Consider the following 25,060-nt stretch of genomic DNA (forward strand, 5'->3'; position numbering starts at 1 on the left):
TGGGTCACAAATCAAGCCTCAGTAAAGTTAAGAAAATTGCAATCATATCAAGCATCTTTTCTGACCACAATGCTATGAGATTAGAAATCAATTACAGGGAAAAAAATGTAAGAAACACAAACACATGGAGACTAAAAAATACGTTACGGAATAACCAAGGGATCACTGAAGAAATCAAGGAGGAAATCAAAAAATACCTTGAGACAAATGACAACAAAAACACGATGATCCAAAACCTATGGGATGCAGCAAAAGCAGTTCTAAGAGGAAAGTTTAGAGCAATAGAAGCCTACCTCAGGAAGCAAGAAAAATCTCAGATAAACAGTCTAACCTTACACCTAAAGGAACTAGAGAAAGAAGAACAAAAAAAAAGGCCCAAAATTAGCAGAAGGAAAGAAATCATAAAGGTCAGAGCAGAAATAAATGAAATAGAAACCAAGAAAATAATAGCAAAGGTCAATAAAACTAAAAGCTGGCTCTTTGAGAAGATAAACAAAATTGATAAACCATTAGCTAGGTTCATCAAGAAAAAGAGGGAAAGGACTCAAATCAATAAAATTAGAAATGAACAAGGAGAAGTTACAACAGACACCACAGGAATAGAAAGCAACCTAAGAGACTCCTACAAGCAACTCTATGCCAATAAAATGGACAACCTGGATGAGGTGGACAAATTCTTAGAAAGGTATAACCTTCCAAGACTGAACCAGGAAGAAATAGAAAATATGAACAGACCAATCACAAGTAATGAAATTGAAACTGTGATTAAAAATCTTCCAACAAACAAAAGTTCAGGACCAGAGAGCTTCACAGGTGAATTCTATCAAACATTTAGAAAAGAGCTTACACCCATCCTTCTCAAACTCTTCTAAAGAACTGCAGAGGAAGGAACACTCCCAAACTCATTCTATGAGGCCACCATCACCCTGATACCAAAACCAGATAAAGACACTACAAAAAAGGAAAATTACAGACCAATATCACTGATGAATATAGATGCAAAAACCCTCAACAAAATACTAGCAAACAGAATCCAACAACACCTTAATAGGATCATACACCATGATCAAGTGGGTTTTAACACAGGGATGCAAGGATTCTTCAATATATGCAAATCAATCAATGTGATATGCCATATTAACAAACTGAAGAATAAAAACCATATGATCATCTCAATAGATGCAGAAAAAGCTTCTGACAAAATTCAACACCCATTTATGATAAAACCTCTCTAGAAAGTAGGCACAGAGGGAACCTACCTCAACATAACAATGGCCATATACAACAAACCCACAGCCAACATCGTCCTCAATGGTGAAAAACTGAAAGCATTTCCTCTAAGATCAGGAACGGGACAAGGATGTCCACTCTCGCCACTATTATTCAACATAGTTTTGGAAGTCCTAGCCATGGCACTCAGAGAAGAAAAAGAAATAAAAGAATACAAATTGGCAAAGAAGAAGTAAAACTGTCACTGTTTGCAGATGACATGATACTGTACATAGAGAAACCTAAAGATGCCACCAGAATACTACTATAGCTAAGCAATGAATGTGGTAAAGTAGCAGGATGCAAAATTAACGCACAGAACTCTCCTGCATTCCTATACGCTAATGATGAAAAATCTGGAAGAGAAATTAAGGAAACACTCCCATTTACCACTGCAACAAAAAGAATAAAATACCTAGGAATAAACCTACCTAGGGAGACAAAAGACCTGTATGAAGAAAATTATAAGACAAGCCATTGATGAAAGAAATTAAAGATGATACAAACAGATGGAGAGATATACCATGTTCTTGGATTGGAAGAATCAACATTGTGAAAATGACTATACTACCCAAAGCAATCTACAGATTCAATGCAATCCCTATCAAATTACCAGTGGCATTTTTTACAGAACTAGAACAAAAAATCTTAAAATTTGTATGGAGACACAAAAGACCCCCAATAGCCAAAGCAGTCTTGAAGGAAAAAAACGGAGCTGGAGGAGTCAGACTCCCTGACTTCAGACTACACTACAAAGCTATAGTAATCAAGACAATATGCTATGGCACAAAAACAGAAATACAGATCAATGGAACAGGATAGAAAGCCCAGAGATAAACCCACGCACCTATGGTCAACTAATCTATGACAAAGGAGGCAAGAATATATAATGGCAAAAAGACAGTCTCTTCAATAAGTGGTGCTGGGAACACTGGACAGCTACATGTAAAAGAATGAAATTAGAACACTCCCAACACCATACACAAAAATAAACTCAAAATGGATTAGAGACCTAAATGTAAGACTGGACACTATAAAACTCTTAGAGGAAAACACAGGAAGAACACTCTTTGACATAAATCACAGCAAGATCTTTTTTGATCCACCTCCCAGAGTAATGGAAATAAAAACAAAAATAAACAAATGGGACCTAATGAAACGTAAAAGCTTTTGCAAAGCAAAGGAAACTACAAAGAAGACAAAAAGACAACCCTCAGAATGGGAGAAAATATCTGCAAACGAATCAATGGACAAAGGATTAATCTCCAAAATATATAAACAGCTCATGCAGCTCAATATTAAAAAAACAAACATCGCAATCAAAAAATGAGCAGAAGACCTAAACAGACATTTCTCCAAAGAAGATATACAGATTGCCAAGAAGCACATGAAAGGATGCTGAACATCACTAATTATTAGACAAATGCAAATCAAAACTACAATGAGGTGCCACCTCACACCAGTCAGATGGGAATCGTCAGAAAATCTACACAACAAATCCTGGAGAGGGTGTGGAGAAAAGGGAATCCTCCCGCACTGTTGGTGGGAATGTAAACTGATACAGCCACTATGGAGAACAGTATGGAGGTTCCTTAAAAAGCTAAAAACAGAATAACCATATGATCCAGCAATCCTACTGGGCATATACCCAGCGAAAACCATAAAAAACCTTAAAAAACTAAAAACAGAATAACCATATGACCCAGCAATCCTACTGGGCATATACCCAGAGAAAACCATAATTCAAAAAGACACATGCACCCCAATCTTCACTGCAGCACTATTTACAATACCCAGGTCATGGAAGAAACCTAAATGCCCATCAACAGACGAATGGATAAAGAAGATGTGGTACATATATACAGTGGAATCTCAGCCATAAAAACGAACGGAATTGGGTCATTTGTAGAGACGTGGATGGACCTAGGGATTGTCATACAGAGTGAAGTCAGTCAGAAAGAGAAAGACAAATATTGTATATTAACGCATACATGTGGAACATAGAAAAATGGTACAGATGAACCGGTTTGCAGGGCAGAAATAGAGACAAAGATGCAGAGAACAAACATATGGACACCAAGGGGGGAAGGCGGGTGGTGGTGGGATGAATTGGGTGACTGGGATTGACATGTATACACTGATGTGTATAAAATGGATGACTAATAAGAACCTGCTGTATAAAAACATAAATAAAATAAAATTCAAAAATTCAAAAAAAAGAAAATATTATCCTAAGACTCATACTATGGCCACAAGACTTCATATACCAAGCCCAGTTCTCAATCAAAAATAACCAGGAGGGTTTCCCTGGTGGCGCAGTGGTTGAGATTCCGCCTGCCAATGAGGGGACACGGGTTCGTGCCCCGGTCCGGGAAGATCCCACATGCCACAGAGAGGCTGGGCCCGTGAGCCATGGCCTCTGAGCCTGTGCTCCGCTGCGGGAGAGGCCACAACAGTGAGAGGCCCGTGCACAGCGAGGGAAAAAAAAAAAAAAAAAAAACATCCCACACGGAGCAACGGAGATCCCACGTGCAGGCAAATAAATAAATAAATAAACAAATAAGTAAATAAAACTAAAGGCATTTGTGTCTAGGCTTTATCTGCCTAGGTGTCTGGATCAGACCCTGGAAAGAGGGTAAAACAGCTATAAAGGCTACCAACGTGATGATTTTTGACTGAGAATATGGACTGTGGATTAGACAGCGTTTTTATCAACATCAAATGTTCTGAATTAGATAATTACAAGAGAACCTCCTCCTTAGGAGATGAACACTGGCGTACTCAGGGGCAGATGGTCACAAGGCCTGCAACTCACTCTAAAATGAGTCAGCAAAAATAACGTGTGTATGTATGCGTGTGTATATATACATGTGCAATGTGTGTGTACACGCACACATATGCATACACATACACACACATACACAAAGAGAAAGAAATCAAACGTGGCGAAATGTTAACAACTGGTGAATCTCAGTGAAGGGAACGTGAGTTTTCACTGTACCGTAATTGCAACTTTCCCATAAATTAGAAAAGTTTCACACTAAAAATGTGAAAAGAACATTTAATGGGACGAGTCCCTTGATGTAGCACGATGTTCCCAGGAATGCTGGCCCGAGAGGTGAGCTGACAAGCACTCAAGGACACACAGGTAGGCGAGGATGCCCGGGGCGGAGTGGTCTGTAACCGTGAAACCCGGACGCTGGGTGGGCCCGCGGCTCCGCCTGGTGCTGCCTGCGGTTCAGGACAGCAGCGGGACAGCAGAGCCGGCTGAGTCCCAGGGCGCTCGAGACTCTGCACTAAATGCTCACCCTCTCCATCCCCCAACATCCTCGGCTCTCGGACACACCCGAGGGGAGCACAGGCCTCGCGAGGCCAGCACAAGGAGTGAACGGGCCTCCACCCGTCCAGTGTTCAGCCTGGTCCCTGCTGCTCTGCACAGCAGCAAGTCTAAGTTAAGAATCATATATGACACTACAACGATGCGAGGTCCCGGCAATACCCGTCACACACTGGGAGCAAGCTTTCTGTAAACAATAAAAGGCCATTCTGCCATCCGGCCCCAGGCCATTCTGCTCCCACAGAAACGGCCGACGATGACCACCAGGCAGCCATTAAATAAAGGGTCCTGGAACGCTCTGCTCATCAGCAAAAGAGGTACACTGTAAGGCAACAGGCACTGGGTGCTCCAAACTCTACACTTGTTTAAAGATTTCTTTTTTCTTTCGAGGTGGACCATTTTTAAAGTCTTTACTGAATTTGTTACAATTTTGCTTCTTCTTATGTGTTTTGGTTTTTCGGCTGCGAGGCATGTGGGATCCTAGCTCCCTGACCAGGGATCGAACCCGTACCCACGACACTGGAAGGCGAAGTTCTAACCATTTTACGCCAGGAAAGTCCAGTACACTTCTTTAAAAGTGTATGTTTTATACATATTTTTTGCTAGAAAAATATTTACCGAAACGTTAACGGTGTTTATCACCACGGGACAGGTTACGAGCATTGTTTTTTTTTCTTCCTTTCTGCTTTCTTCCAAAATGCCCACGATAAAGCACGTAATTAACTCTGATAACGTAAAACAGGTTAACTTTAAAAGATGAAGAGGGTGAGGGCGGGGCGGGGGAGCCAGTCAGCAGGGCTGGACGCTAAGGAGGGAGGACAAGGGCCAGGGCTGAGGCTGCCGGCAGGACCTGCGGCGCAGCCGGGGTGAGGGGAGGCCCGCAAGACCCCTCTCGGGAAGCAACAGCCGCCGCGGGGCGAGGCAGGGCTGCGGGCAGGCATGCTTGGACGGGCAGACGGGCGGCCTTCCGGTCCAGGAGCCCGGACGGAAGTACAGCGAGAGGTGGCTCAAGGCCACATACCACAGTTGCCCTTAAAAAGGAGACACACACCTCTCACGCGGAAGCAGGAGGAAGGATGGGATGGAAACAAGGTGATGGGGGGAAACACACTGACGACAGTAGCAGTCGGCATTTACACGGAACGGTGCGCCATCTGTCCGCGGTAAACAGTGAATTCACGGTGGAACTGGGGTTTGAACCCACCACTCACCTGAGAAGAGGCTTTCTACACTAAGTGGTGACCACACGGTTCTCAAGCGAGTCTGAAACGTGTACTCCAGCAGAAAAGCACAAAATGCACAAAGGAGGAGGATTTAGAGACGGGAGGCAACCGGATGTAATCGTCGTAGCTCAGAGACGAGAGGCCAGCCCAGGAGCGTGACAACGCAGACGGAGAAGAAGGGCAGATAAAATGTTAGCAAGAGGTTGTGTGACTGTTTAGGACGCCCATACCTAAAACATGGGATGAAAAGAAGGGCTCTGACTCCTGATTCAAAGGAACTACAAGCCGTGTTACTGATGAGTAACATCCCCTCCATTCTCTGATGGTGATGCCAGTCGCAACACTATCACCAGCAAGACCCAGAAAGCTGAATAACACACATTTTAGGCTCCCACCAGGTGGGTTCATGTTTCGGAGGGCCTGAAACTTACACATTTTCAGTGGCCCTCTTAAAAAAAGAAAGTACAGAAATGTAAAGTCAATAAAGAAAAGTGAGAGTTAAGGGGCCCTCTGCTAGCTTCTCAGGCAAATCTTTCTCTGGGATCTTGTCACTGAGGTTAATGAAACAACCTGGCCGGCCAGCCAGCCCTGCCTCTGCAGCAGAAGCCAACAGGCCAGGGCCCGGCCATGGGGTGGCGCCACCCGGTGGCCACTGTGCTCTGGAACCCCTTCTGCGGGCCCACCCAGGAGCCCAGGCAGGGAGGGCACCGGCACCGAAGAGCTGGAGCTCCACCTTGCCCCTCCCCACCCGCCAGGACGAAGGGCTGGGGGGACAGCAGCCCACTGCCCACTGCCCCACCCTGGGCACTTCCTAGGGCCCAGCATCGTGGGGCAGGAGTAACCGCGTTGCTCTTTACAGAGAGCAACTCAGGGAGCAGCGAGACATCACTTCTTACGCTCCGGTTCACACCCTGCTGTGAAACAGAGACAGCAAGCAACAGTCTTATTCAGAGCCCAAAGGGACTACTACGAAGCGTTAAGAGCCCCAACTTCGCTCCAACATTGTTGAAGCTGCTGTAACTTGGCAGCAAAAGTTTTTTGGAGGTAAACTTCTCGAAAGAAAAAAATACAGTCATATGTATTCAAATTCAGCTTCCCCAAGAACTGAGCAAGATGTTAACAGGTGTTACACAAAAAGTTCTGTGAGCAAATACATTTGTGAAACACTCCACTAAGCAAAGGTTTCTTCATTGCAGGACTTCTCAGAGCCTTTATTACTCTGCAACCTTCCAAGTGGGGATATGGTGTGAAAAGGACTCCGAATGCATTTGGCCACAGAAGTCTTGTTTCACATACTAGCTACGAGATTCATGCTCCAGGAACACACTTTGGAAAATATCCTTCTAAATCCTAAGACAAGGCATCTACAGACGCCCAGAGCGTTATTTTACGAGACATGCAAAATCTTCAAAATGAGTTTTCTCAATTTAATACCAAGTTATTTTTTCAATGTAAGGCCACATCAAATAACCTAACAAAGTTGCTTTCAACTTTCCTCCAAGACTGAGAATAAGCGTGTTCCCATCACCACTTCTATTCAATGCTGTACGGAAAGTCAGTGAAATAAGTCAACTGAAAATAAAAAGCATAAGAACTGAGGGACAACTGTGATTATTCACAGGTGTCATGACTGGGTGTAGAAAAAAACCTAACAGAATCCACAAACAAATTATTAAAATTAATTAAGTAATTAGGCAAGATAACGGGATACAAGGTCCACATACAAAACCCACTGTATTTCCATATATGGAAACAAGTAGAAAACAAAATTTACAGCAGATACTGTTCACGTTAAAACCGAAACCATCACCTACCATGAAAGGTGTGTGAGACCGCTACAGAGAACCCTACAGAACATCACTGAGAGCAATTACAGAAGATGTAAGTAAGGGGACAGAGCAGTTCCACGGATTAGAAGACTCAGTATTGTGAGGATATCAATTATCCCCCCAAATGATGTATGGATTCCAATTTGCAGTCTCTAGCTTATCCAGATCCATCTTACCTTTCAAGTTTTCAAATTTTGTCACTGTAGATCTAGGAAACACTTCCTTATAACTAACAATGCCCTGATGTCCAGTTAATGTTAAATCACTTGCTCACATGCTGCCCTCAACAGACACCACGAACAGCACACTCCATACAGAAGCCTTTGCTGAAGACTTGAGATCACTTTAGTCTGTTCTTCATCTTTAAACCTGCTCTAACAAGTACTGTTTTCCAAATCAACCTCTTACTAACTTTCATCTAAGCACAAAATTCTATCACTCCTGTTTAACTGTGGACATAATACAGATCTAAGGCCCAGTCACTGACGTGACCCCAAAGTTCTGCAAGGCCACATCCATGTATGCTCGTGGATATCACACATCAGTGGTCCTCAGCCCGGCTGAACACCAGATCCCGCAGAAGCTGTAGAAAACCACACCGATGCCTTGGTTCATCCAGACCAGAGGCAGGAGAATCCCGAGGGGTGGCCCACCAGCCTCCGGCACTTTTTACAAGCTCCCAGCTCAATCTCACGTGTCTCCAGGCTAAGGCCTGTGCTGTGGACAGCAAGAGGGACAGGCACACAGATAGACAGACACACTTCTTTTTAAAACCAACAACTTACTTCCTTCTGGGTTTGGTGCAGAAAGAATGATGCTGTGGTTTTTCTTTACTTCTTCAACATACTGAGCTATTTTAGCTATACTGTTTCTGATCTCCTCAACCTAGGAGAGAGGGAGAGAAAGTCATCACCACTGCGGCAAATGCACATCTGCAACCACTTTCCATTACCTAAAAAGAGAAGGATAAAAGAGGAAGAAAATAAGTGAATAATTACCACATAAAGAAACAACCACCTTTTCCCATTCATTTAATTTAAAAAATAAAGGGAAATGCGCCATATTAAAATAGCTACCTATGGCTAAGGCAGTATCAGCCACCGGGAAGACCTTGCTGGTTGTGAGAAGTTTTACAATCACGACCCAGGATTACCACAGATGATGGCAGCCAGAGGCATCTACTACCAACGCCAGGTCTCCGTGCAGTCAAGAAGGGAGCTCACCCTGCAGCAGAGGCCGACCATCATATTCTCATGCGGGGAGGTACTGACAGCTGATAAGACCAAGCCTTCCTAGTCATTATTTTTTGCCTCTGATAGTCTAAAGTATTCACTACTTGTCTCAAAATGTAACGTATCCATTAGCAAGATCTGCCCAGATGGATTCATAACAAGTGTGGCAGGCTGAATACTGTCCCCCAAAATGTCCAGGTCCTGGCCCCTGGGACCTTGGATGGTTACCTTATATGGCAAAGGGAACTGCAGATGTGACTGAAACAAAGGGTCTTGAGATGGGGAGATACAATCCCGGAGCCCCCGGTGGGCCCTCAGTATGACCCCAAGGGTACTTGTAAGAGGGAAGTGGATGGAGATGGGACGAGAGAAGGCGGCCACGCGACACCAGTGAAGCACAATGGTCTGCTGCCGGCCTGGCAGGCGGAGGGGCACCAGGCGTGCAGCTCGAGAGGTGGGGAAGGCAGGGCAGCGGGCTCTGCCCGGAGCTCCTGGGGCGTGCGGTTCTGCTGGCAATGTGGCTTCATCCCGGCGGGACCAGCCTGGACTTCCGGCTTCCAGGGATGAAGACAGTACATCTGTGCTGTTTGCAGCCACTCAGTGTGTGCGGCCCTAGGAAACTGAGCACAACTTCTCCATCTGAACGATGAGGAAAACCCTAAAGCCCATCAGCAGGGGTTTCGTTAGGTTACATTACGGAACTCTAACAAAAGATACGAAAACACCTCCAGGATATATTACCAAGTTAAAAACACGCTGAAAAAAAAATTACCCACAAGGTGCAGGACGACACGTATACATGTTAGCAACGATGCAAGGAAGAGGTCAAAATAAGCAGAGATTAACCTGCAGATGTTAACATTTACATGAAAAAACACTGGGATGTCTAAATAAGAAACTAAGAAAAGGGTCACCTTCCGAGGGGAGAGGTGAGGAAACCAGCAGATGAAGACAGGAGTGCGGGCGAGGCTTCTCGTGCGAGTGCATCCTCTCCCACCATCCTGATTTCTGAGCAACGGGGACACACATCCCAGTGGGGAGGTGAGATGCCAGCATGAGGAGCCCTACGGACTAGAGCAGCTCTTGTGTGTTTGGTCTCAGCGCCTCTTTAATCCTGAAAGTTACGGAAGACCCCAAAGAGCTTTGGCTCACGTAGGCTGTAGCTCGCTTCGGATAATTCCCATAGTGGAGAAACAGCTCCGACATGCGTTAATTCACTGAAGACAGTTAATTACAAGCCCACAACATGCCATGGTGGATGTCCACGTTCTCATCCTCAGAATGTCACCTACGGGGCAAAAGGCACCTCGCAGGTGTGATGAGTTAAGAGTCGAGATGGGAGATTATCCTGGGTTATCTGGGTTGTTCCAGTGTAACCACAAGAGTCCTTATAAAACAGAAGCCGACAGGACCAAACTTAGAAAAAAGCGACGTGACAGGAGAAGCAGAGGCTGCGGTGAGGTGCCCGACGCTGGGGAAAAGGGCCCCGAGCCAAGGACGCAGGTGCCCCCAGAAGCTGGAGAAGGCAGGATGCAGCCTCTCCCCGCCGGCCCTGCAGGAGGGCGCGGCCCTGCCGGCACCTTGACGAGAGCCCCAGTGGCTCGTTTCAGCTTCGGACCTCTGCAGCTGTCAGGCTCTAAGTGTATGTTGGGTTTAGCCACTACGGTTGTGGTAATTTGTTACACCAGCAGTAGGAAATTAATACAGATGTTAACACCAATAACCTATTTTTATGGAAAAAGCAGAATTCCCTCCCCCCCAAATCAGTGAAAGTACGAGCACTGATCTACATTTCTCTGCAAATCTAATTTCTAGCTTAACGGAAGGCACCTTGATTCTGATACCTGCTTCTGTGTTTAGTCTGCTGCCGTATCACACACTTGATGTAGCCTCTGGGAAACTCCCCCATTGTCCATTCATGACAGAGTGAGAGGAAAGAGGTAAACATCTTGGTATTTTTATGAAAATCGTTACCAGCCACACGAACTCATTGGAAAGGCCTTGGGGACCCCAGGGACACTGGGACCAAGCCCCACAGCACATTTTGAAAACCAAAGTTTTAGAGGAGAGTTGAACACAGAATTCTACTTGCATAGAGCAGTGAACGGCTATTTCATTAGGCCTGGGTGTTATTTCCATTTATTTACAGTCAATTTGTACAGAACTTCATACACTTCACATACTTATAATTTAATTAATCATGTAAAAACAGTACACAGAATTAAAACGGCATCTTTTAAAATTTTTGCTACTTTATCATGCAGGCTTCAACACAAATGACGACTTTGGGGTTTTAGTGCACAGATCTACACTTCAACGAGGCATCATTAAAGCAGCATTTCTAAAATAAATTCAGTAGCACACATCTGTCACAAAGTAGGAGAGACACAGTTTTACCTCTTGGAGGGTTCTGCAGTACGCATGCCACTAGTATCTGTGCAGCAGAAGTCCCAGCGTGGTCCAAAAAGAAAACCGCTGGACCACCGACTCGGGACCAGGAGGGAAGCGCCACCGTCGCTGTGGCACCAGGTCCACCAGGTCCATTTGCGCCTGCGAAGCACATCACGCAGGGGTCCCCCCCCCCCCGCCAACTACAAACCACCTTCGCAGAGAGGAGATTCCTGGCCGCTCATTACAGCACTGTGCTAGTCTTCAGCAAACACTGGCCACGTGCAAAATTCCTACCTTTTGCGATGTTCTATGTGATATGTAAGATCTGAGTGCCATTTTCTAAGAAAAGCGTTTGTATTAACAAACATCATTTGCTTCTCTATCTAAGAAGTCATTTCACAGAAATTAACTGTAAAATAAATCAACCATTTAACAAATGAAACTGGAACTTACGTTACAATCGATGGCCCTCAAACCTCCCTAACACGAGTCACCCGTTTCTGTCTGCAGCTCTGAGACGCCCACAGCCGGAATGGGTTGGCGCTAAGTTACTACAGCTTAATGACTGAGTGATTTACATAATTCTTCTAGAAAGTACAACAACATTTAATGCTGGGAGATTCTTAAAATAAGAAATATGTTTTTCTGGAGAACTGGTACGGAAGAATTAAGCATCTAGGTACAGGGGGTAAAATCAGAGAAGTAGTGATTTTACAAAGTGGGCAGGTAAGCTCAAGACAGTAAAGAGTCTCATTTCCAAAGTGAAAGCCGGAAATCCACCGTCTTAACTCTTTTGTACCTTAAAGTAAGTTCCTGTAGCTAATGATTTAATTTCATGTTTTTTCCATTAGATAAGAACTAACATAAATGCTTGAAACCCAATGAACAGGTTCTTACACTAGGTATTCAATAAATTCTGACTGGATCTGGAAAACTGATAACTTCTAAAGTTATCTTAGATAACTTCTAAGATATTTTTTATTAACATATTACATATTTTCGAATCCACGTATTGATAGACCGGTTTAGACTGTCAACAGATTTGAGTTAACTGAAACTTGTAGACGAGATTCAACATAATCAAAACAAGTCCTGCAAATGAAGCTTTCATCATTAAAAAATGAACCCGTTTCTTTTCTTCATATGTAACAAAGTCAAAATATTTGTTCTCTGACTCAATTTCAAAAATTTTAAATTATGCAAAATTTGATCAGCTATAACTTAGGGTTAACAATTTAAACATGACGCCAGCCTAGAAACAGCCCTGGGGGGCTAAGAGGGAGAGGGAAAGGCCTCGCAGGGAAGCCCGAAGGAACGGACAGGTGTGAGGTCAGCTCCAAGGGCGCGGGCCCACACGCAGACAGCCCAGAGAAAGGCCGCGCTGCCTGAGAGCAACGGCAGAGCAGAGCTGCCACAATCGTACCTCTGCTTACGGATCGGACCTCTCAGGACAGAAGCCCATATGACCTAGAGACCGGTATTCTGAAACGTGGAAAACTTCTCAGGAGAGGAATTTAAAATTCAATCAAAGCGTTTAGGAAATACACAACGTGAGCTCTTTGATAAGCGGGACTCACTGCCATTCTGCAGGAGGAAAGCAAGGGAAGCCTCACTGTGTGTACTGCACACCTGACCACCAGCTGAGGGGCAGCACCGCCCCCAGGCCTTCCCCTCCCCGGGACCAAACCGCCCCGAGTCTGGAGAACACCGCTGGCCATGGGTGCAGCAGCATCTCCCCGGGGCCTTCCCATGCTCTGAGGACGCGGCCCTGGAGCAGCACGCCCGCCGGGCCAGCACCCCAGCCTGCGGGCATCAGTCTCCGCATGTGCCCTCCACACCCACGATCACCATTCTCAACCCCCCCCCCACCAAGTCCCTCACCAAGAAGAATGTTTTCCTAGCACTAAAAAGTCTAGAGAACGTTTGCAATTCAAACACCAACTTTTAAAAATATTAGTTAGGGTATTATTTCAAATATGACAAGTGCACAGTTACATTAGTTTAACTATGTTTAAAGAAAACAAGTCCGTCTGGGTTTCATTAAACGGCTCTTACCTGATGGAAGAAATCATCCATAAAATGGTCCTTTTCAATAACAACAGTTGTGTCTCCATCATCATGTTTCCTACACTAAAATGGAAAAATATAAAATGTAAAATTCTGGTTTTAAAAATTTTCACATAGACACAGTGAACTGAAAGACAAGAGCAGTTCGGTACCTACAGGATCCCAATTCGCTAAGAGCACCAAAGTGTAACGACTCCGACGTGTGCCAGAGCCGCACCAGGCCACAGTCAAGGCAGGCAGACTGGGCTGCACGCCCTGAGCAGCAGCCACGTCCTGGGGAAACGATGGCGAGATCTCTCAGAACTGAGAGACGCAGAATCACCCATGCTGAGTACGTCCACTTAACACAGGCCAGGTTTATCCTCAACAAGTGAAACCGCTTACATTGCTCACTCTCTATAAAGATTGAAAATACTGATACCACCAGCTCACTTTTCAAGACTACGTAATAATCTTCAAGGAACTATCACATATGTTAGCTGGTGCTTACCAATTTTCCCTGCGTGAGTAACTCCCAGTCACGGCCACACTCATAATCAAGGAACACTTTACCAAGGAAAGACTCAGTAGCGAAGACCTGAGTAAGTAACACGGAGGAAGAAAGCAACTGACCGCTGGGAAGACCCAGGATAACACCGTACTTTACAAGTCACCCATAAAAGCGTCCTTTTCAGCAACAACAGTTGTGTCTCCATCATCATGTTTCCTACACTAAAATGGAAAAATATAAAACGTAAAATTCTGGTTTTAAAACTTTTCACGTAGACACAAACAGGTACCATCAGTTTAAAATAACACTGAAGAATAAAGAATGAGGAGATGTTATTCTAGACCAATGGGTCTCCAACTTGAGGGGCATCAGCTCCGCCTAGAGGGCTGAGTCTCTGACTCAGAGGGGCTGGGGTGAGGCAGTCCATGCACTCGTGACTGTCCTAGAACGTCGGGAACATCGTCACATTCTAAGTTCTAAGTGATGCTGCCGGGCTGGGTTCCCCACCCCTTGAGGGAGGCAGAAGAACCTAACGGTGGCAAGTCTCTCCTGGGAAGAAAGCGACCTCCGTCTACAGCCATGGGGGACAGGAGACAACGTCAGAACCCGGGACCTGGTACCGGAATCACAGTGTTTGTCAAGGACGTGTTACACAGCATCCACCAGCGAGAGCTGGGGACTCGGGAGGAAAAAGGAAATACACCTGCCAGAATACAGAGGAGGGAACTGTTAGGAACTGTCTCCCCAAGGACATGCAGGGTGAGTCAGCTCAGCTCAAACCCTGCGAGAGCCGAGGCGGCCAGATTTCGGGGATTCTCTCAACCCTCGTGAAATCAGAGTCTTTAACCACGGAAAGTCAGAAGTGTGGCTCTACTGATCTACAACCCAGAAATAATGTGGAAACAAAATTCCACTAAATTTATCTAGGAAAACAGCTACAAAATTTAATAAATGTGTCAAGAAAGCACAATGCAGCCTCCCCCTGCACCCACCCAGGGCCCTCACTAAGGCAACTCGATGTGGCCTAAAAATCAACAATAATCTCTCACCACCCCAGGGAAGGCTTCGGCACCTGCCTTACCCCAGGGCCTCCTCGAGGAGACAATCCAGGACGGCAAGGGAGAAGAGGCGTGCTCCTCTACGGGAGGCGCGAGCTCCCTCACACAACGGGCTTTTACGAGAGGACCGTGAACGATATCACCAGGCGACACCTCGCGCTGGGGCAGCCGTGGGGCAGTCTCGGAGGGAAAAGCAGAGACCCACCTACGCAGGACTCCGGCAGAAGCTCCCTCAGCTGCGGGCCGGAGGCCCCCCGGCACCTCTCAGAGCTGAGGGACCCTGCTCTCACAGGCGCCAGCTGCGGGGAAAGATGCCTGCAGTCAGGCAACACTGCCACTGCAAACGTCTCATGTGAGCTCTGCTAACAGGGCGAGCACTATGGGTTCAACTGTGCCCCCTAAACACAGATGTTGCAAACCCCCAGGACCTCAGCCTGGGACCCGTATTTGGAAAAAGGGTCAGTGAAGATGCAGTCAGTCAAGATGAGGTCGTGCTGGAGCAGCGTGGGCCCTTAACCCAACGTGACTCGCGTCCTCATGAGAAGAGACAGAGATGCACAGGGGGAGGCGGCCCGTGATGACCGCGATGCACCTACAAGCCGAGGACCCCTGAGGACCGCCGCCCGCACGGGAAGGTGAGAGAGGCAAGGCAGGGCTCTGGCGCAGGTTCGGGGAACGTGCGGCCCCGCGACACCCTGGCTTCTGGCCTCCAGAGCCGGGAGGGCACATCTCCCTGGGTCAGGCCCCAGTCTGCGGGCCCGCGGCACGAGAGCCCAAGGACGCGCACGCACCAGTACGGGCTGAAGCACGCTCACGCCATCCTTTCTCCAATCAAGCGTGCTAACCGAGACACTCCTCTCAACTCTGCAGCCCGTGAACAGCGCTGTCCGGAGGAAAAAACCCTGTACCTACCGGGAGTCGCAGATGTGGGTTCTAACCGGGCGACGAGGCGGGGACAACACCCATCCCGTCCCCGCCCCCAGAGGCGGGGCTGTGGGTTTCGGAAGGGCGTTATTTTCCCAGGGCATGCATACCCCAATAAAGGCTCTTAAAATCACTTCTGGTCCATGCTCTTAATTCCGAGCTAAAAAGCACTTAAAGACAGATCGGCAATCGGCTAACAAGCGACAGAAAGTTATGTGCAGACCCGCCCACCAACTCCGCAGTGCTTTTCTCCAGGCTCCCAAGGCACCTGAAGTGAAAGACGGCTGCTACTGGGTACCGCGCGCGCCAGGGCACGGGTCGCGCGCTGTCTCACCGGTCCTCCAGCGCCGCCCGAGGCCTGCGAGCATCCCCACTTCACGCACACAGCACCCCATGGACGGCTGAGCACCCAGCCTCTTTGGGCACCAGGTGGGTTCGACCTCACAGATCCCACACTGCGCTCACTCCCCAACGGCAAGAGCTGCCCTCGCCTGGCTCAGTCACCGGACGACAAAACTTACCTCCCACACCCGCTCGCGCGCCACTTCACAACCCGCCCTCTGCCAGGAGGGACCGCCCTGCCCCTCTGACTCCAGCCCACGCCCTTGCTCTTAACCCCGCCCCCGCCCTCCTCCCGGAAGAAAGGGCTGCAGGAGGGTCCTCCAGGCGAAGCGGGCCTCCCAGCTCTCCTCCCAGCTCTCCTCCGAGCTCCGGGCCGGGCGGCCTCGCGCGGGCCTTCGACACCACGCGCTCCCCGAGTGGCCCCGCACGTCACTGCCTCCCCGCGCCCCACCCAGTCGCTTCTCAGCTGGGGCGCTCATAGGGCTCAAGGGACTTAGCTGTAAGTAGCCAACTCCCTGCAGATTCAACGGGGGAGGGGAGAGAGTGAACGTGAACGTGGCCTAGCAGGGCTGGGATTCCCCGGGGCCAGGGGCGCACATCTCACCCCGCTGACAGCCACTCGCGGTTCTCAGAGGCCTCGGCGTTCGGCCTGTTTCACTTTCTGCCGTGGAAAATGACAAACACGCACAAAAGTGGAAGGAATGACATACTGGGCCCTCGATGGGTCCATCGCAGGGGTTCAACGACGATCAATCCACACCTGTCTTGCTTCACCTGCACGCCCCCAGCCCCACCCCTGACCCCCGCGGCACTAGACCACCTCGAGGCGAAGCCCACACGAAGATGCCTGTTGTGTGTGTGACACGGTCGCGAACCTAAGCCCGCTACTTCACCTGCTCCGGGAGAGACACTCACTCATTTCCAGGCTCAGGAGAGACGGTTTCCAACATGACACTCTCCCTACGGGCAGTCGGTCATTTTACTATCACATCACACACAGACCACACTCCGTGCAGGAGGCGGTGAACAAACAGTTACCAAAGAAACTCAATTCTTCCTCGCCGCTGAAGCCCACGTCTCATGCGTGACCGTTATTCAGTCATTCGCTTCCTGGTAAATCATTCGTTTCTGTACCTGCAGACCAAGAGGGAGCCAATGACTTGGAATCTGTTTCCTCTAATGTCTTCTTTTTTCCTTCTCATTTTTAACCCTTTACTTATATTTCTTAGTTCTATCTGGAATTCTCAGAATTACCTGACATTAGGAAATAGACCTAGTAATACTGTCTTAGCTTTTCCATTAATGAAAAAAGAAACAAAGAAGTGACTACCAAAACAATGCTCTTTAGGGACTCCCCTGGCTGTCCAGTGGTTCAGGGCTTCTGTGCTCCCACTGCAGGGGGCCAGGGTTCGATTCCTGGTCAAGGAACTAAAATCCCACATGCCGCACGACGTGGCCAAAAAAAAAAAGAAAAAGAAGACGAAAACAACGCTGTTTAAGCTGCTGCACAATCGCCCCGTCTTCAGTGAAGCCCACGTTCAACCTTTCTAGCGGAGACGGTGTGATCCCTGTACAGTAGCTGCTGGTTACGACAGTGTACTTATCGTCTATAACAAAACGATTTGTGGCAAAGCATTTACTATGAGCAGTGGGAATACTCTCCAACTTGATTTCTAAAGTGTCAAAGTGCAAGATAAACATCCAAATATCAGCTTTCCATTTCTGTTAAATTTTAAAACAATTCTCCTTAAAAGCAGCAGTATATTAAAATACAATTCTCTCTGTAAAAACTGTTCTGAGGAAGAGACATCAAGTAGCTTCCATGTTTAGAGACTATTTAACAGAGATGAATCATTTGTCACTGGAATGCCGTTTAGATAATTCAGAAGCTGAATTATCACAAATTAGTAGAATCCAAAGTTGGATCAAACACTGGATTTTTCTCCAGGTTGTTCTCCAAATACACATACACTAGGGCCTTCCATGCAAATGATAATTGTGAGGCAATAATTATCTTGAAATATGTACAATGGTTGTAGTAGCTTTGCTGCTACAACACGTTAATTTCAAAATTCCATTGCTTCAGTAATAGACGAATACTTGTAATTCAAAATAGGTCAAAGCTGACTGTTGGCCAGGTGGTAATTGTGCCGTCGAATGTCAGTCGCATTTCTTTCCCATATATGTATGTAATCAGTCGTAGTTTCATGCCCTAGGTAGACTATTACACTGTTTCATGTTTTATATTTTTACTTCATATTTGTCTCCATTATTAATATTATATAAATACTGCAGGTACTTACACTTTACATAAATAACACTGTATTGCACAAATGCTTCTGTTTTTCTCCTCTCGAAGGTATGTTTAAAGATTTCTCCTCATCTCTCATGTTTTGCTCACCACTGACAATCAAACTCACCACCTTCCTGTCCTTCACACCAACCTGTGCCCACAGCAGAGCCCTGCGGCTGGCCGTGCCTTCTGCCCAGTGCCCACCTCCCAGACCTGTGCCCGGCTGGCTCCTTCTCATTCAGATCTCAGCTCAGAGACTTCCCCCGATCAGAGACCCCTGATGGCCCAGCCCAAAACAGCCACGCCCACACCCACTCCCCCTGTTTCATTTCCTCCCCAGCAGTTACCGGGAAAGGCATTTTATTGCTCATTGACTTAGCTGTTTCTTGTCCCCTCCCCCATGACACGTTTCAGGGGAGCAAGGACTTCAAGGGTCTTGTCATAACTCACGCCTGAAACAGTGCCTGGTACGTAGCAGCCACTCAGTAGAGATCAGCTGAAGGAATGAATGAAGAGCAGAGAGATGAGACAGAGATGGGGGTGGAGCGGAGAGAAAGCACACACAGAAGGACAGAGAAACCAGGAAACAAAGACACAGACACACACAGTGAGAAGCAGCACGGCAGACGAAAGTCAAGGACAGAGGCGGGCTTGGTTGCTCACTGGCCCTGGTTCCATCTCCTCGTGAGGTCTCACGGCACAGCCCGCCCTGAGTCTGAGGCCCCATTCTACCCTTTAATCAATCTCCCTTTTCTGTTTTAGCTAAGGGGTTTCTGTCCCTTGCAACCCAAAGAACCTTGAAGACAACAGAGTCCACTGTCATCTGCATCTCCCTAACCCTTTGCATTTTCAAAAGCAAACACACGACTCAATACACACCTAGCAGGTGCTTTGTGCAGAATCCTGAGTCTTCAGAGCAAACCTGACAGCACACATCTGCCCTGGAAACGGTGCAGAGTCTGAGGGAGGGCGCAGGAAGAAAACAGGACCTCGTGTGTGTTCAGATGCACAGACAGGAAGATCTCTGGGGACCCAAGGGGGAAGGAGGGTGGGAAGACTTCCTGGTGGTGATGTCTGAACTGAGGCCAAAAGAAGGGGTGGGGGGGCTTCCCTGGTGGGGCGGTGGTTGGGGGTCCGCCTGCCGATGCAGGGGACACGGGTTCGTGCCCCGGTCCAGGAGGATCCCGCATGCCACAGAGCAGCTGGGCCCATGAGCCATGGCTGCTGAGCCTGTGCGTCCGGAGCCTGTGCTCCGCAACGGGACAGGCCACAACAGTGAGAGGCCCGTGTACCGCAAAGGAAAAAAAACAAAACAAAACAAAACAAAAGAAGGGGTGGGGCCGGCAGAGAAAGGGGGAGAGAGACACACACATGGAGCAGCGTGTGCAAGGGCCGGAGCGGAAGGGCACATGGGAACAACAGAGACTGGAACAAGGCGATCTGCGGGAGTGAGGGCGCTGGTTATCGCTTAGGTTCTCTATTCCTTACATTCAGAATGAACAGACTTGAAGTTAAAAACCAGAAGTAATTAACCTGTGGAAAGGTACAGGCTTTGCTCTTTTATTTTGTATACAAACGGATATTTATTATACTTCCTGGAGAAACTATATAGATTCCAACTGTGGGAACTGTCTGTATGATGATACAGGATTTAGTAAATTATGAAATTCTAAACCATAAACATTCAAAATTAGAGATATATTCATATATTAAATTATACATGTATTATGAAATTCTCAGTATTTTAAGTTTCAGCGAAGTACTTAGAAAAAAATGTTTTTATTTTACAAATTGGAACCTGAAACTTTACTACATAACAATCTGCACTCTGCGTGCAATCTGAGCTGCCAAAAAAGAACCTTAAAAATATCTGGGCAGTTTTTCCTGCCGCTTAAAAAGTTATACTTGTGGGACTCCCCTGGTGGCGCAGTGGTTAAGAATCCGCCTGCCAGTGCAGGGGACAAGGGTTCGATCCCTGGTCTGGGAAGATCACACATGCTGCAGAGCAACTAAGCCCATGTGCCACAACTACTGAGCCTGCGTTCTAGAGCCCGCGAGCCACAACTACTGAAGCCCGCGTGCCTAGAGCCCGTGTTCCACAACAAAAGAAGCCACCGCAATGAGAAGCCCCCGCTCGCCGCAACTAGAGAAAAGCCCGCGCGCAGCAACGAAAACCCAGTGCAGCCAAAAATACATACATACATAAATTATACTTGCAATTCATCACCATGAACTCAGGTATTAAAAATAGTAATTTTCTACCTAGAAACAAATGACAATGGAGACACGATGACCCAAAACCTATGGGATGCAGCAAAAGCAGTTCTAAGAGGGAAGTTTATAGCAATACAATCCTACCTTAAGAAACAGGAAACATCTCAAATAAGCAACCTAACTTTGCACCTAAAGCAATTAGAGAAAGAACAAAAAAACCCCAAATTTAGCAGAAGGAAAGAAATCATAAAGATCAGATCAGAAATAAATGAAAAAGAAATGAAGGAAACGATAGCAAAGATCAATAAAACTAAAAGCTGGTTCTTTGAGAAGATAAACAAAATTGATAAACCATTAGCCAGACTCATGAAGAAAAAAAGGGAGAAGACTCAAATCAATAGAATTAGAAATGAAAAAGGAGAAGTAACAACTGACACTGCAGAAATACAAGAGATCATGAGAGATCACTACAAGCAACTCTATGCCAATAAAATAGACAACCTGGAAGAAATGGACAAATTCTTAGAAAGGCACAACCTGCCGAGACTGCAACAGGAAGAAACAGAAAATATGAACAGACCAATCACAAGCACTGAAGTTGAAACTGTGATTTAAAATCTTCCAACAAACAAAAGCCCAGGACCAGATGGCTTCACAGGCGAATTCTGTCAAACATTTAGAGAAGAGCTAACACCTATCCTTCTCAAACTCTTCCAAAATAGAGCAGAGAGAGGAACACGCCCAAACTCATTCTACGAGGCCACCATCACCCAGATACCAAAACCAGACAAAGATGTCACAGAGAAAGAAAACTACAGGCGAATATCACTGATGAACATAGATGCAAACATCCTCAACAAAATACTAGCAAACAGAATCCAACAGCACATTAAAAGGATCATACACCATGATCAAGTGGGGTTTATCCCAGGAATGCAAGGATTCTTCAATATATGCAAATCAATCAACGTGATACACCATATTAACAAATTGAAGGAGAAAAACCATATGATCATCTCAATAGATGCAGAGAAAGCTTTCGACAAAATTCAACACCCATTTATGATAAAAACCCTGCAGAAAGTAGGCATAGAGAGAACTTTCCTCAACATAATAAAGGCCATATATGACAAACCCACAGCCAACATCATCCTCAATGGTGAAAAACTGAAATCATTTCCACTAAGATCAGGAACAAGACAAGGTTGCCCACTCTCTCCACTCTTATTCAACATAGTTTTGGAAGTTCTAGCCACAGCAATCAGAGAAGAAAAAGAAAGAAAAAGAATCCAAATCGGAAAAGAAGTAAAGCTGTCACTGTTTGCAGATGACATGATACTATACATAGAGAATCCTAAAGATGCTACCAGAAAACTACTAGAGCTAATCAAAGAATTTGGTAAAGTAGCAGGATACAAAATTGATGCACAGAAATCTCTGGCATTCTTCCTTCTTTTTTTTCCTGCGGTACGCAGGCCTCTCACTGTTGTGGCCTCTCCCGTTGTGGAGCACAGGCTCCGGACTTGCAGGCTCAGCGGCCATGGCTCATGAGCCTAGCCGCTCCACGGCATGTGGGATCTTCCCGGACCAGGGCACGAACCCGTGTCCCCTGCATTGGCAGGCGGACTCTCAACCACTGCGCCACCAGGGAAGCCCTCTGGCCTTCTTATACACTAATGACGAAAAATCTGAAAGTGAAATTAAGAAAACACTCCCATTTACCACTGCAACAAAAAGAATATCTAGGAATAAACCTACCTAAGGAGACAAAAGACCTGTATGCAGAAAATCATAAGACACTGATGAAAGAAATTAAAGATGATACAAATAGATGGAGAGATATACCATGTTCTTGGATTGGAAGAATCAACATTGTGAAAATGACTCTACTACCCAAAGCAATCTACAGATTCAATGCAATCCCTATCAAACTAACACTGGCATTTTTCACAGAACTAGAACAAAATATTTCACAATTTGTATGGAAACACAAAAGACCCCGAATAGCCAAAGCAATCTTGAGAACGAAAAATGGAGCTAGAGGAATCAGGCTCCCTGACTTCAGACTATACTACAAAGCTACGGTAATCAAGACAGTATGGTACTGGCACAAAAACAGAAATATAGATCAATGGAACAGGATAGAAAGCCCAGAGATAAACCCACGCACATACGGTCACCTTATCTTTGATAAAGGAGGCAAGAAAATACAGTGGAGAAAAGACAGCCTCTTCAATAAGTGGTGCTGGGAAAACTGGACAGGTACATGTAAAAGTATGAAATTAGAACACTCTCTAACACCATAGATAAAAATACACTCAAAATGGATTAAAGACCTAAATGTAAGGCCAGACACTATCAAACTCTTAGAGGAAAACATAGGCAGAACACTCCATGACATAAATCACAGCAAGATCCTTTTTGACCCACCTCCTAGAGAAATGGAAATAAAAACAAAAATAAACAAATGGGACCTAATGAAACTTAAAAGCTTTTGCACAGCAAAGGAAACCATAAACAAGACAAAAAGACAACCCTCAGAATGGGAGAAAATATTTGCAAATGAAGCAACTGACAAAGGATTAATCTCCAAAATTTACAAGCAGCTCATGCAGCTCAATAACAAAAAAACAAACAACCCAATCCAGAAATGGGCAGAAGACCTAAATAGACATTTCTCCAAAGAAGATATACAGATTGTCAACAAACACATGAAAGAATGCTCAACATCATTAATCATTAGAGAAATGCAAATCAAAACTACAATAAGATATCATCTCACACCAGTCAGAATGGCCATCATCAAAAAATCTACAAACAATAAATGCTGGAGAGGGTGTGGAGAAAAGGGAACACTCTTGCACTGTTGGTGGGAATGTAAATTGATACAGCCACTATGGAGAACAGTATGGAGGTTCCTTAAAAAACTACAAATAGAACTACCATACGACCCAGCAATCCCATTCCTGGGCATATACCCAGAGAAAACCATAATTCAAAGAGAGTCATGTACCAAAATGTTCATTGCAGCTCTATTTACAATAGCCAGGACATGGAAGCAACCTAAGTGTCCATCAACAGATGAATGGATAAAGAAGATGTGACACATATATACAATGGAATATTACTCAGCCATAAAAAGAAACGAGGGCTTCCCTGGTGGCGCAGTGGTTGAGAGCCCGCCTGCCGATGCAGGGGACACGGGTTCGTGTCCCGGTCCGGGAGGATCCCACATGCCTCGGAGCGGCTAGGCCCGTGAGCCATGGCCGCTGAGCCTGCGTGGCCGGAGCCTGTGCTCCGCAACGGGAGGGGCCACAACAGTGAGAGGCCCACGTACCGCAAAAACAAACAAAAACAAAAAAACAAACAAACAAAAAGAAACGAAATTGAGTTATTTGTAGTGAGGTGGATAGACCTAGAGTCTGTCATACAGAGTGAAGTAAGTCAGAAGGAGAAAAACAAATACCGTATGCCAACACATATATATGGAATCTAAGAAAAAAAAATGTCATGAAGAACCTAGGAGTAAGAGGGGAATAAAGACACAGACCTACTAGAGAATGGACTTGAGGACATGGGGAGGGGGAAGGGTAAGCTGGGACGAAGTGAGAGAGTGGCATGGACATATATACACTACCAAACGTAAAATAGATAGCTAGTGGGAAGCAGCCGCATAGCACAGGGAGATCAGCTCGGTGCTCTGTGACCACCTAGAGGGGTGGAATAGGGAGGGTGGGAGGGAGGGAGACGCAAGAGGGAAGAGATATGGGAACATATGTATATGTATAACTGATTCACTTTGTTATAAAGCAGAAACTAATACACCATTGTAAAGCAATTATACTCCAGTAAAGATGTTAAAAAAATAGTAATTTTCTCAACAAACACCAGGGTCCTACTGTAGAGCACAGGGAACTCTATTCAACATCCTGTGATAAACCCTCATGGGAAAGAATATACATGTGTGTAACTGAGTCACCTTGCTGTACAGCAGAGATTAAACACAACATTGTAAATCAACTACACTTCAATAAAATGTTTTTGAAAGGTAATTTTCTCATACATCTACTAATGAATACCACATAGCTACTGTGTGTTTATGTTTATTACCCTGCAAATTCCCACAGTTGAAATTTGCAATTTTTCTATTTTTAACTATAATAAATATAGCCATTTGCATTTGCAAACTTTTCTTAAAGGTAATCAAAATATATTTGGGGTCATTATCTTACAGGACAGCAATTCCGTTCTGATTGACTTATTTCCTAAACAGTATTTCCTTCTGCTTCTTCACTCTTCCTTCCCCGGGCTGTGCACACCCACCGCACACACCCAGTTCATTTCTGTGTCCCCTGCACCTAGCACATTACCTCGTAGAGCACTGGCACTCA

At 45.9% G+C, this 25,060-nt stretch overlaps 1 protein-coding gene across 4 annotated transcripts in view; it reads right to left on the bottom strand.

Moving 5' to 3' along the window:
- The window catches only part of STX2 (syntaxin 2), a 45,848-nt gene that overhangs the window by 17,781 nt on the left and 3,007 nt on the right, over positions 1-25,060 (bottom strand). For 3 of the 4 annotated variants that reach the window (XM_079943405.1, XM_079943404.1, XM_079943403.1), the window contains exons 2-3: positions 13,337-13,411; positions 8,444-8,543 (exon numbers count right to left, since the gene is read on the bottom strand). In XM_079943405.1, coding sequence (XP_079799531.1) covers positions 8,444-8,543; positions 13,337-13,411 — 175 coding nt within the window. Of the gene's footprint in view, positions 1-8,443; positions 8,544-13,336; positions 13,412-13,838; positions 14,026-25,060 lie in introns of those variants that run through there. The other variant, XM_079943406.1, reaches the window with a different exon arrangement.

The sequence above is a fragment of the Stenella coeruleoalba genome, assembly GCF_951394435.1.
Source record: "Stenella coeruleoalba genome assembly, chromosome: 14".
Lineage (NCBI taxonomy): Eukaryota > Metazoa > Chordata > Mammalia > Artiodactyla > Delphinidae > Stenella > Stenella coeruleoalba.